This window comes from Chenopodium album, chromosome 4 (genome assembly GCF_948465745.1).
Source record: "Chenopodium album chromosome 4, dcCheAlbu1.1, whole genome shotgun sequence".
NCBI lineage: Eukaryota > Viridiplantae > Streptophyta > Magnoliopsida > Caryophyllales > Amaranthaceae > Chenopodium > Chenopodium album.
The window spans coordinates 10,172,297-10,190,033 of record NC_137837.1 but is presented as its reverse complement, the minus strand read 5'-3'; the positions used below and the strand labels follow the sequence as shown (position 1 = coordinate 10,190,033).

The following is a 17,737-nucleotide window of genomic DNA, read 5'->3' as shown; positions in this document are numbered from 1 at the left end:
ATGGGCTATAGAAACTGGTCGTGCTTCTCCAATGCTCGTAGTTGCTCCATAATATCTCGGGAAAATGCTCTAAAAGTGCAAATCCCTACAAAAGTCAACCAAATCTACGAAAACACTAGAAAACACCAATTAGTAATAAAAGTGGTTCTAAAGAGCCAAAAGCACCTCTAATTATGGCCAAGGGACGAGGGTTAAATACTATATAAAATAGACATATCAACTACATGTAGCATTTAAGTACTAAACTATCTTATACGGGCGAATAAAACTTTTATAACATCAAAAAAAAAAATGAAAAAAAAAACCCTCTTATTTTGTTAAATAATGTACAAATAATAATGAAAGATTAAGGGCCTGTTCACATTTACTTAATTTCAGTTCAATTCAGCTCCGATCCAATCAGTTCAGCTCCTAATTTCTCTCTCTCATAAAATATTTATTTCAGCTCAATTCAGTTCAGTTCAACTCCAATCAGTTCAGTTAAGTTCATTTCTATAAATGTGAACAAGCCCTAAATGACAAAATTTGTACTCCATATCAGATTGAATGAATGCATGCATAAGATCTTCTAAAAAATAGTTTGTACTCCGTATCATTTTATAAAGATAAGTCAAACTAATTAAGGGCATGTACCAATTTACTAAAAACAACTAAACTGAAATGATTGGAGCTGAACTGAACTAAACTGAAGTGAACTAAATAGAGCTGAAATGAATTGTTTATGAGATAAGGAAATTAGGAACTGAACTGAATTGAACTGAAATTATAAGATTTGTTTGTTTCATCTTAAGATATTTCAAATAATAATTTTCTTTAAATAGTCCTAAAAGGGATCAATAAAAGCAACAAAAACGACACTTTGAATTATTTTAGGAAGATACATAAATAAAAGTTGGGATTTTTTAAAAGAAAATTAGTCAAAGCTGAGATTATTAAAATCAATTTTTCCTTGAAAATTAATAGGCCAAAGGTCGGATTATTTAAAATAATCAAAATGTGCTTTTTTTAGCTGAACTTAATTTATTTTATATGTACTTATTTTATTGAATTGCTTGAACTTATTTTGTCTAAACCTATTTGATTTTATTTTATATGAATTTATATTTTCTGAAATTATTTTATCTCAAAATATTTTTTAAACTTTGTTTTATCAAAAATTATTTTCAAAACTTATTATATGAAATTATCTAAAATTATTATTTGAAATATCTTAAGATGAAACAAACAAATCTTATAATTTTCAAAACTTATTTATCTGAATTGAAGTTAGGAGAGCGTTTTAAAAGAGAAAAATCGGAAGAAAAAAAATAGTCAAAAGGGTCAAAATAAATGTTAGGTGGGGCCCACAACCGGAAAATCCACCGGATTTTTGAAATGGGTGGTAATCTGAGCATTTATTTAATTTAAGAGGTGGTAATTTAAAATAAAAAATTAACGGGTGGTTAGTTCGAAAATGGTTACATTTTTGGGTGGTAATTTAAATTTTTTTCTTTTTATTATACCACCATAATCCAAACTTTATACCCCATTTATTGTATTAGACCAAACTGGTCACCAACCTACATCACCAAGTTGCCGAGCAAAAGGTTAGAATAATCAAAAGGTTGGATTATTAAAAATAAATCGAGCAAAAGGTTGGATTATTATTTAAATCAAATTTTCCTAAAATAAATTAATTTCATATAAATAAGTTTTGACAAAATTAGATGAACCAAACAGAGCCTTAATTTCAATATGCAAATTAGTTAATTCATGGGCTAAACTCGAACAAGTCAAACACTTTATTATCCAATCAAACTATACTCTTTAAAAAAAACATTAAAGATAAAGATAGTTCAAACACTAATATTATTTTTATCAACTTGTTTGCAAATTAGCATTCAAATCTTGATCAAAGAGAGATCTATCATTTTAGGATATGTCCTTTAAACTTTCATCTATTTATGCTTAGGGCCTGTTCACATTTACTTAATTTCAGTTTAGTTCAGTTTAGTTCAGTACAGCTCCAATCAGTTCAGTTCAGTTCAGTTTAGCTCCTAATTTCTCTCTCACATAAAATATTCATTCCAGTTCAGTTGAGCTCCAATCAGTTCAGTTCAGTTCAGTAAATGTGAACAGACCCTTAGATAAAATAAGTGTAATAACAAAATTAAATTCATATAAAACAAACCCAGAAAAATTTTGACAAAATAAGTTCAAATAATTCAATGAAATAAGTACGTATAAAATAACTAAGTTCAACTTAAAAAACACATATAAAATAAAATAAGTTCATATAAAATCATTTCAAACATAGATCAGATGAACCAAATAGAGCCTTAAATTCAGTATGTAAACTAGCTCATTCCCAAATTAAACTCGAATAAGTCAAACATTTTATTATCTAATCAACATTAATCTAAAAAAAAAAATCATTAATGATAAATATAGTTCGAACACTAATACTAAATTTATCAGGTTTTAAGTTAACCAGGACCACACTTAATTTGTTTACACACCTACATTCAAATCTTGATCCAAGAGATATCTACTCTGTATTATTTAATTAGGGATATATCCTTTTAAACTTGAGTGAAGCACAAATACGGTCCCTAAACTTTCGTATTTGTGCACTTTTAGTCCCTCAAATTTCAATTGTGCATTTTTGGTCCCTCAACCACCATATTTGGTGTTTCTGACATAAAAGTTGAGGGACCTTGCCTAATCAGCGAAAGTTTAGGGACCTTGAGTCAGCAATAATATATATATATATATATATATATATATATTTTTTCAGATTTATTTATTTAATAAGAATCTTTATAAGTGAGGTGGCTAATGTGATGATGAAAAAAAGTTTAGGAATTAGCCACGTGGCCCAATTGAATCAGTATAACCAAAACTTAATCCTACTTTCATAATTAACCTTAATGTGATAATATTTTTTTTTTGTCAGATTTAAATAATTATTCCATGGCTTACAACTCCCTCATCTCCTTCAACAATGGCTCCCACCCATAAAAAAAATTAGCCAAGCTCCGACAATGGCTCCCTCTTCTCTCACAATCACCACACCACCACCACTACTCGATCGATTCACATCCGTTCTCATCATAGTTGCCGCCTTCCACCTTGTCAGTTCATCGCCGCCTCCTTTTCCCCTTTTTAAAGTTGCTGCCTCATTCCCTTTTCAAGGTTTTCGATTTGTAATTTGGGTAGGGTTTGATGATTTTTTTTTTACCAATATGGGTGAGGTAGGTATTGGTGGTTGTGCGTTTATGATCTTTGCGATGGTAAGGTGTGCTTCAGATCTAAGTGATGGTAAGGTGGGGTTTCGATTCATTGGTGGTGATGAGTTTGGGATTTGGTTCGCTGGTGGTGCTGGTGACTGGTGATGTGGGGTTTTGGTTTGTTAATGGTGGTTAGTGATATGGGGGTTTCGGTTCGTTGGTGGCTTGGTGGGTGGTGACGTGGGGTTTCAAGTGGTGGTGATGAGGTGGGGTTTCAATCTTAAGGGTAGTGATGTGGGGTTTCAGATCTCGGTGGTGGTTAGACTGTGAGAGGGTGGTTACTAGGTGGGGTGTTGTTGGTGGTGCGAGTTGGTCGGGTGGGTTTTTGGTGGTTGTGATGGAGTTTCAAATCTAAATGGTGGTGAGAGAGTAGTGGTACAAGGAGGGTGCTGGTGGTGTTTAAAAGGTTACTAATTAAAGTTTTCTTTCTTATTTTAGTCAAAGTAAGTAATAAATATTAATATCAATAGCTGAAAAAAAAAGAAAAAAAATAAATAATAACTCATGGTCCCTAAACTTTTGCCGATTAGGATAAGTCCCTCAACTTTTTGGTCAGAAACACCAAGAGTGGTGGTTGAGGGACCAAAAATGCACAAATGAAAGTCGAGGGACTAAAAGTGCACAAATGAAAGTTGAGGGACTAAAAGTGCACAAATACAAAAGTTAGGGACCGTATTTGTGGTTTACTCTTTTAAACTTTTATCTATATATATTTATACGTATAAAATAAGTTCAAATAGGTTCCAATAATTTCATACAAGTATATAATCACATGATTTGGAAAAATAGGTTAATATAGGTTGAAAAATGTTACTCCATACCTCCTAATTCGTTGAAGATGATGACCAATTGACCAATCTTGCAACAGTTGCCTGACAACAAAAGTCCATAGCAAATATTTGTAGAATACTTTGTGAGGATGACATGGTAGGTAATTTGGTATGTGTCTATAAAATGACTAAAATTTTTTTTTTTTTCCTCTAGTTTTTCAATATTTTTTTGGAAGAAAGTTTTCATAATTCTTACTACTACTATAATACGAAGTAGATAAATTGGGGATGAAGGGGTCATTGGAATTTGAAAATGACAACACCGGAGCCAAATCCCTTCAACTTCAATTTTAGGGAGTGTTCTTCTCATTTATACTTGAGAGTTGTTACTTCACTAATTCAATCAAAATTATAATTTTTTTTTATCATTAGTATATGTTGTATCTATTTTGTTATTGAAACATGTAAAATGAAAATAAATACTAAGGGTTAGTTCTGATTTATTTAACTGAGTTGAATAGAACTGATTGAAGCCGAACTGAATTGAACTAAATTGAAGTGAGCTGAACTGGATTGTTTATGAGAGAAGGAAATTAAGAATTGAACTGAATTTGTTGGAGTTAAATTGAACTGCACTGGAATTAAGCTGACAAGAACATGCCCTAAATTGAGGTTATAAATTTTAGATGTTTCATTAACAAAATAAAAAATTCAAAACCAACATTTTACAATACAGTTACCTATTTTATTTTATTTTAAAAAAAAATCTCATACATACAATGAATGCATACAATGATGCAACAAACTCATCAAATCAACATATACTAGACAATCGGTTAACAATCATAAAAAATCTCTCTAACAAGCAAGATCATCTCATAAAAAAATGCATATACTCCCTCCGTCCCCGAATGAACGTCCCTTTTGGGTTGATTTTGCGGGTATTAATAAAGTTAAATAAAAGAAGTAAAAGTATATTAAAAAGATAAATTTACATGGGGTTTAAAAAAAGTAAGGAGAGATAGTAATAAAAGTATATGGAAAAACAAAATTTTATATGGAAAAACTAATTTTGCACAAAATTGGTGGGTATTTTAATGCTAATGAGTCATTCTTTTTGGGACTAAAATTAGGCCAAATGAGTCGTTCTTTCGGGGACGGAGGGAGTACTAGATTATAGTCATGAAACCAGTATACCACCCTTAAAATTTCACCACAAAGAGTCAATGCAGGGCCTGTTTTGATTTACTGAACTGAATAGATTAAAGCTGAATTGAACTAAATATTTTATAAGAGAAGAAAATTAGAAATTGAAATGAATTAAAGAGAAAATAAGCGGAAGAGAATAGACGCGTAGTATAATAATCTTACCGGGATTGGTAAAAAGGAGCAACCAAACCATTAGCCAAAAGGGTACCCCACAAGCTGTGAGATCATTCAAGTGTGGGCTACTACAACCACTGTGTTCAACCCAGGAGGAGAGAGAGAAACAAAACAAAGCAAAGCAAAAGCGAAAATCAAAAAAGGAGAGAGAAAACAAACATTTTTGTTTTTGACTTAGCTGCTGTTCGAAGAACAAACAACAACCCATTTCATCCTTCAACAACCCCAACAATCCCACCAATTTTCTCCGGCTATTCTTCTTCTCCGGCGCCGGAAAAACCCCCTTGAATTTCGCCGGTTTTCGAGATAAGTTTGGGAGAATTTGAATAAAGAAAAACAGCTCCTTATTAGTCTTTGACAACCCCTTTTGCTAGTTGTACAGAGGGGCCCATTGTTTTTGTATCAATCAAACAAAATCTCCGAGAAAAATGGTCAATTAATTGTCTCTTTACTGCCCAATTTTTGCTAAAGTAAGTCATTTTTTTTCTTGATTGTTTGATGAATCCATGTTTTTGTATGTGGGGTTTGATTCTATGTTAGTGGGGTTTAATGATTTGGCATTGTTTGGCTGTTTCAGTTGTTGATTTTTGAAGATTTTAGGGGATTAGGGTTTCTGGGTAGTGATTAATCAGGGGTTAATTGGAGTAGATCGTTGGATTATGGTGAGATATGAGGGTTTTTAGGGTTAATAGAAGATGGGTTGTGTTTTTGGGAAAGAGATAGCAGCACCTGAGGGGAGGGAGAGAGGTGGGAGGAGAGAGAAAGAGAATTTGGGGGTTGAATCTGGTAGGAAGGTTGATTTGCCTGTTGCAGATGTTGTGTCTGGTTGGGATGCAGGGAAAGAGGGGGAAAATGGGGGTGTTGAGTTGAATGATGGTGGAAGGAAGGAGGAAGAGAAGAAGGGGGAAGAGGATGGGGAAGGGAAAGGTAGAAGTCAGAAGCCCAGGGGCGAGAGGCGGCGATCGAAGCCGAATCCTAGGCTGAGTAATCCTCCTAAGAATGTACATGGTGAGCAGGTGGCTGCTGGATGGCCCTCTTGGCTTTCTGCTGTTGCTGGTGAAGCTATTGATGGATGGGTTCCGAGGCGAGCTGATACTTTCGAAAAGATTGATAAGGTGAGGATGTTATCTGTTATGCTTTACTTTTGTTTGCTGGTTGGAGTTTGCTTGAACCTTTTGTAATTTGTCAAAGTTGTTTGTGATTGCTGCTTATTGTGTTTTCTTTGTTAATGATAGATTGGGCAAGGAACATATAGTAATGTATATAAAGCCAGAGATTCGTTAACCGGGAAGATAGTTGCACTTAAGAAGGTCCGGTTTGATAATTTGGAGCCTGAGAGTGTTAAGTTCATGGCTAGAGAGATTTTGATCTTACGCAGATTAGACCATCCCAATGTTGTGAAACTTGAAGGGTTGGTTACTTCAAGGATGTCCTGTAGTTTGTATTTGGTGTTTGAGTACATGGAGCATGATCTAGCTGGACTTGCTGCCAGTCCAGATATTAAGTTTACGGAGCCACAGGTTTGTGAAGGTCCATCTTTGTACATGAGTATGCTGTTCATCTGGTGTAAAACCTGCTGAGCTTGTTGTTTCATTCCAGCTCTTTGTTTAGTAATTAGCAGTATTCATAACTGCAGGTAAAATGTTATATGCACCAGCTGATTTCTGGACTAGAGCACTGTCATAATCGCGGTGTTCTTCACCGTGATATCAAGGGATCAAATCTTCTGCTTGACAATGGAGGAATACTTAAGATAGCTGATTTTGGATTGGCTACCTTTTTTGATCCAAACAAGAAGCATCCTATGACCAGTCGTGTTGTCACTCTATGGTACCGAGCCCCAGAACTTCTTCTCGGGGCTACTGATTATAGTGTTGGCATCGATTTGTGGAGTGCTGGCTGCATTTTGGCCGAGTTATTGGCTGGGAGGCCTATCATGCCTGGTCGCACTGAGGTACTAATCTGATTTTCTAGTCTGCTAACTTCACTGACCCATACTAAGAACTTTGAATTGACACACCAACTTTGTATATTTCTCGTGCATGTGCTTAAGAAGCTCATACAAGTCTGTCCTTTTTATTTTGTTTTAAATATTTCTGTAGCCGAATACCGATAGCCTTATAATGTTTATCCTGGTCAGCATTGCTGACAATTATTTCACCTGTACTCACTTCAATGTTTAGTGTAACTTAGTAACTTGTTGACTATTGTTTTCATGTATTATGGAGCTCTTTTTGTTGTATTAATTGAATCGTGTTGTCATGGTACTTCAGCTATGATGTGAACCATAGCTATGATGTGAACCATGTTTGTACTGTTCAATTTTTTTTTTGGCAAACTGTTGTTGGGCCTGGTCTGTTATCTACTGCTACTCATATCTGTTAATCTTCTTTGCTTTCTTAGGTGGAGCAATTACATAAGATATACAAGTTATGTGGTTCACCTTCTGACGAATACTGGAAAAAATCAAAGTTGCCAAATGCAACCATATTCAAGCCACGAGACCCGTACAAAAGATGTATAAGAGAGACCTTTAGAGATTTCCCGCCCTCAGCATTGTCGTTAATTGATACGCTTCTTGCAATTGATCCAGCCGAACGCAAAACTGCCACAGATGCTTTAAATAGTGATGTAAGTTTGTCACTGTCTTACGTATCAAAGTGTATTTTCAATTTCTGTATCACTGCCTTAGGTGGAGTGGAAATTTATATTATTTTCTTAGAATCTTTGCGGATGTTGAATTGCAAAGGTTTGGATTGATACCCATCTTAGGAAAATGGATTACAAGGCATAATTGGCTGTTGTCTTTGGTGTCACATTTTATCTCTATGTTCTGCACTTACTGGAAAATTAGTAGTTTTTCACCAAGTATGACTGAATCTTTAACACCTTAGTATTGTATCTCGGTTGTATCACCATTCACCAAATTGCAAAGGTTTTTGAACTTACTGCGACCGATACTTTAGGCAGCAAAAGCTGCAACTATCTGCATTGCCTGCAAAACTGGTTCTGCAACCGTTGCAGTGGCTGAACTCTTCCTTTTCTGGTATGTTGTGTGCACAAGTAACCTTTGTTTCGTTACTCTGAAAGAGGATAAATGTTACCTTGAAACCTTTTGTATGTGAATCTTCTTAGTTCTTAGTTTCTTACTACTCCCCCTTCCCCTAAATAGTGGTCTGCATTGTCTTTGGGGTCGTTTGAAAGGAATTAAGCTAGTATACAATGTCTATCCTTCAATTATATATAATTTACATCTCCACCCACCAATGTAGCCTACATATAAAGTTCTTTCCTATGACTGTCATTAAGGGCACTATGGGCAAGCCTAGATTATTGCAAACTCATCTTAGAAAGTGGCCTATTATTTTGGAATAGAGAGAGTACAATTTCATATTATGAGAGTCTTCTAGGCATAAACTCTTCTTTATTTTAGTTTCTCTTGGTCTAATCTTCCTTTCTAGTGGCTTATTATAATCTCTTTTGAAACATGATTTCTTATGTATGTGAATTTAGTTTGATGTATGTCAACCAATGGGAGCATCTTTTAAATTTATTATTCTACAGTCTACATGAGCTACTTTTAGTTTTGAGTTGTTAGTCTCCTTTTCCTGTGCTCTTAGGTTTTCTTTTTCTAATTTTCTTAACTTTTGATTGCTTTTATGCCTTTTTATTTCTTGATAGTTGGACTGCTGGGTTCAGTCTCATAAGATTATACTATTCTTGTGTATTCTTTCAATATGTTATTTGTGCCCTTTTATATTATAAATTTAACTTCATGCTTTTGTTCTCCGATTATTTGCACATGCTGGTTTATAGTTGAGCATAAGATCCTTTCATTTCCTTGTGTTAAGGTGATGTTTGATTTGCCTGTGTCTTTTTTTTTATTGCTGACATCATCCATGTGAAATTTTGTTTATCATTTATGAAACATCTTAGGCAAGCTTTCTCGATTGAAAATTTCTATGTGTTGGGAACTAAAGCATTGAACCTCCACATTATTTTACAAATATGTACAACCATTGTTGGAAGAATTTTAATTTATGGTCTTAAACTACTAAACACATGGTTTGTTTTCTTTGAATTGATGTTGGTTCTTCTTATTTGTTCTCTGCAGTTCTTCAGTACTGAACCTCTTGCTTGTGATCCATCAACGCTTCCCAAATATCCACCAACCAAGGAGATGGATGCCAAACGGCGTGATGACGAAGCGCGAAGGTAAGCAGTCAGTGTAGTTTATAATTTTTCTTATGATTGGCCCGTATGTCTGAAGAATTTTGCATGGCAGTCTTTGTACCTTATCTTTTCACTTTGTATTGGAAAGAGTAGTCATAAATTCTTCTGTCAAGTACCTTTCTTTTCCTTAAAGTTCCTGGAAAAGGTGTTTTATTTATTTTTTTTCTTGGCCATTTGCAAAATTATCATAGACTACTTTCCCCACTCAAAAAGTTACATTAGTTTTACTACTTCTGGCCCTACTCATGTTATTTCTGGCACCAAATGGGTATAGCTTATGAAATGTTGGGTCATCAGATGATCTGATTGATTCCTGTCCACGAGTACTACTACATTAAGTGTGTTTTGTGAATTCATTCAGATATTATAACTCAACCTTTGTTGTTAACTCCATTCCTTAATTTCTTGGGCATTAGTGCATATGCTTGTGTATAAAATGTTTATCCAATTCTTTCTCATTTCACAAATCTTTTTCTTGTAACCACAATACCACATCATTATTTCACTGTCCTAAGACTCATAATTCCCACTGATATGTTTTAGGAAAGGATAATGCTTTCTTTAGAGTGACTGGACATCAAGCTCCACAATGAACATTTATTTGAAGTGGAATCACTTGCTTTTCACTCCTTTCCCCCTATTGATTATTTATTTTAGAGACATGAATTTGTTAATTTAAGTTTCATGGTAAACCTTGATCCATGGGGGTAAAGCTGTTTACATTTGATTATTTGAGGGAAGAGTTCATTGGAATGGGAATATTGACATGGAACAGTAAAATTTTACTCTAGATTTTCTTGGTGATTTGATAAATTCTGACCTTAGCTAAGGAATTATTGGATCATGAGGTAGGGCAGCAAAGATTGTGAGTCTCTTGGTAGGGTATTGGGAGGAGTTTGGATACATGGCTTACTTTGACTGAAAGAGAGAGGGTATATCATGGCGACCTTGCAGAATTTATTCATCTAATGCTTGCAAAATTATGCTTGCACAAAAATGCATCCATTAGTGCAATTTAACAAATGCTATGCCTAAAATCAAGTAGGAGTTTATATTTTGTGCTTCTGTCCTGTATACCTTTTTGTATATCCTTTCCAGTCTCTTCCAGCTAGCCATCAATTCACCTTATGTCATACTGCTTTTCATTTTAAATCATAGCCTAGAATCTGTTTTTTGTAATTTTTGATTAATGATGCTTTACCTTTCTGTATGTAGGCTAAGAGCTGCTAGTAAAGCACAAGGTGACGCAACAAAGAAAAGTCGAACACGTGATCGTCAACGGGCTATGCCAGCCCCTGAAGCTAATGCAGAGCTTCAGGCCAATCTTGATGTATGTTATGTTGCTTTTTCTGTCATCTTATATCATACCCCCTCTATTCTATCTAAGATTTTCACGTCTGGGTTGGGCATGAATATATATAAATGTAAAGGCAGTTAAAGAAGTATTGGGAATGAGAAAAGAAGATTGATGGAGTAAAGATAGAAAAGTAATAATTAGATTGTTTACTAAACTTGAAAAGGAAGTGTGAATTGTGAAGTTTCATTTTTGGACATCCCAAATTGGCTAGCTAAACATTCATATAGGATGGAAGGTGTATATGAACTTTCTGCCAAAGGAATGCCATCCTGCCAGATCCCTTTTCAACTCCACATCACTCTTCTCTTCTAAATCCTAAACTTAGTGGATTGGGTGTCTACTCTAGTGTGGAACAGACCTAGGTCTACACGGATAGCCAAATTTATCTAAGGTTATGAGCGGGTTTCTGTGAAATGGTTGAACTATATATACAGTCAAACTTTTAGCTTGCAGAACAGCAGAACTAGTTAAATCAGATGGAAGGAAACAGAATTGAGTAGAGTTCAGAACCCTTTGTTATCAATGACCTTTCTAGCATCCATCTGCAGCTCAAAAAATATTTTCGGCTGTTATAATTATGGACTGAGAAATTTGTTAGTTGATAATAGGCTAATAGCTCTGTATTCTGGATTTAAGTAAGAAAGCAGGCAAAGTAGCTCTTTAGCTCAATTGTAAGTGGATGACGACGCTGTGAAATTTTTTGATTTTACTTCATTCTTACCTTAAAAAAAAAAGGTATAATTGCTTGGCATTTGCAATCTTAAACTTGTTACATGGACGCTTATACCTTTTACATAATATCTCCTTTTTTTTAAATATGTAGTACCTATTTTTATGATTGCAACATCTAAGAGATGAACACATTTTCTATATATATATATATATATATATATATATATATATATATATATATATATATATATGAATATATGAAGAGAGACCCATGTGATAAGGAGAGGGAGAGACAGAGATTCCATAGCCAAATTTAATAATGTTGCAGTTATTATGCAACTCTTTCTTATGGTCTGCAACTTCTAACAAAGGAAGTGATGAGGGGAAGCATCACGCTCTTCTGTTCAATTAGTATCAAAGTTATGTCAAGAAATTTTTTTATCCCCTGAAAGAAAACTAATGTGAAGTTCTAAGTAAGATACTACTTCGTACATTTTAATGTTTATGGTTTGCATAGAGGTAAATGAAAGGATTTGAAACTGTTCTGGCTCTTTCAACTGATAAACATTTCTGTTTTAAATTGTTCTTTTTACTATTCTTGTTTTTTTTTTAATGTATTTATGTCTTGAAGCAGAGGCGGCGCATAATTACGCATGCAAATGCAAAGAGTAAGAGTGAGAAGTTCCCTCCACCACACCAGGATGGAGGGCTTGGATACCCCTTGGGTGCTTCGCAGCACATTGATCCTGCAAACATCCCAGCTGATATTCCTTACAGTTCCACTTCATTTACATACTCTAAAGGGGCAGGGCAACATTGGTCTGGTCCATTGGTGGACCCTGCTTCTGCTGGGGGCCCTAGGCGAAAGAAAAAGAATGTTGTCGAGGGTAATGAACCCAAATCAACAGGCCGAAGAGATATCAGTAGTTCTCGAGCTCGAGGAAAATGAGTCCAGGATAGTGAGAAGACATTCAGCCCTAGTTCTTGAAGCTTGAAACTGGACCCTTTGTTCTGAGGTTTTTCAGTGGCCAAGCTTTTATAAAGGTGCAAACATGTTCATCATGAGAAGGCTGGTGAAGTGTATTTAGAGGTATAATTGATTTTTATTTCTTTTTTTGAAGTTTTTTTCGTTAAAAGAAAAAGAAAAAACTTCCCCAATGTTAAAAGAAATTTTCCTTGTACTATGTGCTGGAACGCGGGGAAGTTCCCTCATGTGTAATTTTACCCTCCTTTTATCATAGAGAGATCTCTATTCTTTGAGAAAGTGATGTGCGTTGATTGTTTTGGATATTACAGTACAATTTTTGCCACCCTCTGTTAGGCATGTTATTTTTCCTAGTTTCTTATTGTCAGGTTTCTTCCTTCTCTAGCTAAGGCGAAATTGTATAAATGACTGGATTATACATGGACTACTCATCAATCTCTACGGCGACAGCCAACAGCGACGTACATTTATCTCCAGGCATTTTTATTAAGAATTTGTAGGGGTTTTCATTGTACGTGGCTTAATCATATAACTGAAAAACTCACATTTGTAACATACCCAAAAAAAAAAAAAAAAAAAAAAAAAAAGGTGTTTGACTGGTGTTGGTTCACATTTGTCAACTCTAGTTGAGCACTTGAGTAATGCATGCACGTTGATGTAGTAACAATAAATTAATTTTGTGTGCTTGTGAGATAGCCTTAAGAATAGTACACTTTAAATGTTTGTTTTTGAATTTCCTTGGATTGTATAACCTATATCCATCTTCTTTTGAAATAAATGTTTTGTTGATGATAGTATGATACCTACATTCATCTTCTTTTGAAAAGTTTAGTTGGAATCTCTTTGATGAAAGTGGTTTACTTATGGGTCAAAAAAAAAAAAAAAGTGGTTACTTTGTTTGTTTGTTTTTTTTTTTTTTTTTTTTTTTTTTTTTTTTTTTTTGGACAACAGGGCTAAAAAAAAAAAAACAAAAACACAGCAAAGAAACCTAGGCAAAAACGCAAAAACTAAAACACAAAATACAGTAACTGACGACGACGAGCACAACCCGCCAACCAGTGAGCTGGAGACACCCAGGAACGAGGAACCTTCCGGACTTGACAAACCAGGAGACTCTGAATAGAAACCCACAATTCCTGAACGAGCCAGAAAACCGAAATGTCCATACTCCCCTTACGAGGAAGGACAACCAACAGAGCAGCACAATCCGTGTATATGCGAATTTTCAAAAAACCCTTACGCAGAGCATACTCCAAACCCCATAAACAAGCCTGTAACTCCGTCTGCAACGCCGAGGCGGCAAAAAAAGCACGACATCCACCCCCAAGTACCTGTGAAGAATCAATCTCCCGAATTATCCAACCTGCACCCGCTCTATTCGATACACAATCCCAAGCACCATCTATAACCAAACAGACAGTGGGATCGATAGCAGGTAAACCCTGTAAGGATAATAGCTGCCCTGACTGACTTGCCACAGGAGGAACCACATTGGAAGATAATACCGAAGCCTTCCAGCATTGAGCACTCTTACTACGAGTCTTCCAATCAGTAGCTAAGTGGACAATGGATTCCGGTGACCAAACAGCCTGACGAAATCGTAACTGATTGCGAGTAACCCAAATAGCCCACAAAGCAAAGAACGAAGAGATGCCATCCCAATTGTGGAACTTCGAATATTGGGACACCGTTCGAGTTACCCAGTCTTCAAACTGCGGAAGATGCATAAAATCCCATCTAATATTCAGGACACCAGATCTCCAAATACCACAGATAGCCGAACAATCTCGAAACAGATGAGAACGAGATTCTTCAGAAGAGTGACAAAAAGCACATGTAGGATCAATAGGAAGCCCTCGAGTAGAGAGAATGGCTGCTAAAGGCAAAGCATTGTGTAACAATTTCCAACCAAAAAGTTTCCAACGAGGCAAAATTGGCATAGCCCAAAATTTTTTCAACCAGGGAAGAAAAGATTGAGAATCCGCATTACCCATAGAACCATTCCCGCAAATATTAGCATAAGCAGATTTAGTTGAGAAAACACCATCCCTAGTAAACTTCCAATAGACAAAGTCATCCATCAAACGCACCGGCCTGTCCAGCGAGAATTTTAGCCGCATTATCAGAATCAAACAGGCCATGAACAGTAGAAGCATCCCACGCGTAAGAACGCAGATCAATTAAAGAGGAAACAAGAGTCGAACAAAGCGACTCCGAATGAAGTTCCTTGAACACCACAGGGCCCCCTAGGACCTAACAATCTTCCATAATACGAACCTTAGACCCTGAACCAACCTTCCATGCCAAGCCCTGGGATAAAGAAGACAAACCGGCAAGGAGACTCCTACAACCCCATGAAGGGCGGAGAACTTGAGTCGACCGAAGTGTCCGGAGGGCCGGATACTTGGAACAAAGGAGACGGGAAACAAGCAACTGCGGAGATTGAATTATACGCCAACTCTGTTTAGCTAATAAGGCAGAGTTAAAAGGAGCAATGCTGCGAATACCTAAACCCCCTAAGCCCTTCGGAAGGTGAATCAGCGAAGAGGAACGTAGAGCTATTCCACGACTGGAGCTCGAAGATTTCCACCAGAATCTGGCCAGCAAGTTGTCAATCCTAGAGCAAATGGAATCTGGAACCTTGAAAACCGATAAAATGTGGTTGAACGAAGTTATAAGCACATAGTTAATAATAACAAGTTTCGCTGCAGGGGACAACTGAAGAGCAGCGAATACTTCCAGTCGAGCAGCCACCTTATCCAGGAGGAAACCAAAATCAGAACACTTGCTACGACTCAAATCCACATGCAATCCTAAATAAGTGCGCAGTCTAGACTCATTTCTAAGATTCAAACAACCCGACAAGAACTCCCGGTAATCCTCCGGCGTATTCGGACTGAATTTAACAAAAGACTTCTGTAAATTGATCATTTGACCCGAAAGACTACAGAAGTCCGAAAGCACCTTCATTACATGAGAACAAGAAGAAGGGGAGACTTGGAAAAACAAAAGAGAGTCATCAGCAAAAAACAAATGAGAGATAGTCGGCGCACCCCGAGCAATCTTTGCACCCCAAGCACAAGTCCTTACACCCCAAGTAACACAAGTCAAACTATATTCCTACCAATCTACCTTTTAACAAACAACATAAGAAATTGACATTTCCTTTAACAATTCCAGTTTCCCTCTACCTCTCCATGCTTATGAAAACAAACTATGAGAAATGGTGAATTCTTATTATCAGGATTATGATGGACGAATTATGACATAAAAAATATCACCCACAAACTTCAAAAGCTTATACTAATCTAAAGATCGAAAGATAACTCACCTCGAAATAAACTACCAAACTATACTTTTTTTTTTTGCCAATTGATCAAAAGATAACAAACCTTTTTCTAAAACATTGCAAAATAAAAAATAAAAAATAAAAAAAAACAAAAAAACAAAAAAAAAAAACTTGAGGGTAAACTCACAAAATAAATTCATATATGCAAACATACCCTCTTTTAATGCAAGACAATAACCTTGGCAGATCCAAGATTTTCACTTACGCTAAACACTACACTATGAATTATTCAGAAATACTTTGATCATGGCTTGAACGAAAATAAGGGATCAAAGAGGAAGTTCATACGACTAAGCATGTGATTAATCCAATAAAAAAATTCCAAGTTATAATGAAAGAATAATGTTAGAAACTTAGAATCACCATTTGTGCCTTAATGTTAGCCGCATCCGCCAATGCAATAATTTATGGATTTATAGCAGCTAGAATTGTAATTAATCGTTCACATCGTTACCAAATCTTATTGGATTTAATATTTAGGTTTGGAAACCAATCTCAAATTCTTAATAAATTTTATTCATCTAATTATGTGAAGGCTTAACAAGTTTATTCTGGCACTAGGCAAGTATTCAAGGCTTAGCTTAACCACACCCATTTTATTAATAAGAATGGATTACTCCATTTTATTTTGTTTGTTTATAACTTGAATGAGTTATTCAGTATGGAGTATCTAATTAGAAAATTTTCAAAATCTCAATAAAATTTTCTGATCAAATATTCACGGATGTTTAATATTCAACGTGTTTAATATTTTGGTCGTGAAAATTGTTAATTTATTTCTTCATATATAACACACAATTTTTTGGACTAAGTTGTGACTAAAACTTTCATTATTAAACACCACATTTTTAATTCAACACCATGATATACACGTCAATACACAAATAAAAATGATATCTTTCCTTATGGAGTGATGTTGTTCACATTTAATAACAAAATAAATTTTATCCATTTAACTCATAATTATTGTAATTACACAAAAATCTCTCACAATAATTGCCTATTTACAATTAGGGCTGTTCATCGGTCCACGACCGGACCGAAAATAAGAATTTTAAGAACTGAAGACCGGACCGATTAAGATAGGACCGAACCCGGACCAAACCGAAAGAATCAGTCCAACCTGGACCGGATCGCTTTAGACCGATTTAAGAATTTTTTTAAAAGAGTTCTAAATTTTTAATAAAGTAATGGAAAACACGAAAAAAGTAAAGGAAAAACTATATTTTAACGTCATTTTTAGTATGTTTAGTACAAAAAAACTTATAAAGTTAAAGTTTTCTAAGTTTATTGAGGATAATTTTAACCATTATTTAAGGTTTCACGCATATTTTTAATAAAAAAACTAGTCCGGTCTAAGATCGGTTTTTATAGGGTTTTGGACCGGACCGGACCGAAAAAATGAATTTCAAGACCCGAAGACCGGATTGTGGTCCGGTCCGGGGTGGTACGGTCCATTTTTTCGGTCCGGACCGATTTATGAACACCCCTATATACAATTGTGGAGATGTGAGATGATTTACTTATTTATGACCATAGAGTAATCCGTCCAATAATAAATTACTGCTTATTGTGGTAATTTCGCACGTTTAATGATGAATAAGCATGCCTATATGAAACAGAGATATAAGCAGTTAAACACACAACCTCTCAATATTAACCACTAGGGCAAGACCTCGTTGTCTCGTTGATACTGACGAGAGATCGAGAGTATAATAT

The 17,737-nt window shown here is 35.3% G+C and overlaps 2 protein-coding genes across 3 annotated transcripts; one reads left to right on the top strand and one right to left on the bottom strand.

Moving 5' to 3' along the window:
- The first annotated feature begins 5,512 nt into the window (after positions 1-5,512).
- LOC145628871 (putative serine/threonine-protein kinase At1g54610) lies at positions 5,513-12,994 on the top strand. Of its 2 annotated transcripts, none has more exons than XM_081681300.1 (8): positions 5,513-5,892; positions 6,000-6,537; positions 6,658-6,942; positions 7,059-7,376; positions 7,826-8,053; positions 9,537-9,637; positions 10,871-10,985; positions 12,319-12,994. In XM_081681300.1, the coding sequence occupies exons 2-8, from the start codon at positions 6,118-6,120 to the stop codon at positions 12,631-12,633; spliced, it is 1,782 nt and encodes a 593-aa protein (XP_081537426.1). In that variant the 5' UTR covers positions 5,513-5,892; positions 6,000-6,117; the 3' UTR covers positions 12,634-12,994. The 2 variants fall into 2 exon arrangements, with proteins under 2 accessions (XP_081537426.1, XP_081537425.1); XM_081681299.1 differs by having other exon boundaries at positions 12,316-12,994.
- Positions 12,995-14,922: 1,928 nt separating this feature from the next.
- LOC145627622 (putative mitochondrial protein AtMg00310) lies at positions 14,923-15,639 on the bottom strand. The gene has a single exon (XM_081679987.1). The coding sequence runs from the start codon at positions 15,637-15,639 to the stop codon at positions 14,923-14,925; it is 717 nt and encodes a 238-aa protein (XP_081536113.1).
- Positions 15,640-17,737: the final 2,098 nt, after the last annotated feature.

Excerpts from the sequence above, each read along its gene's own strand:
- LOC145627622 (XM_081679987.1), bottom strand. The coding sequence starts at position 15,639 with ATGAAGGTGCTTTCGGACTTCTGTAGTCTTTCGGGTCAAATGATCAAT.
- LOC145628871 (XM_081681299.1), top strand. The coding sequence starts at position 6,118 with ATGGGTTGTGTTTTTGGGAAAGAGATAGCAGCACCTGAGGGGAGGGAG. Across the intron at positions 6,538-6,657 it reads CTTTCGAAAAGATTGATAAG|ATTGGGCAAGGAACATATAG; the intron begins GTGAGGATGTTA and ends TGTTAATGATAG. Across the intron at positions 8,054-9,536 it reads CAGATGCTTTAAATAGTGAT|TTCTTCAGTACTGAACCTCT; the intron begins GTAAGTTTGTCA and ends TGTTCTCTGCAG.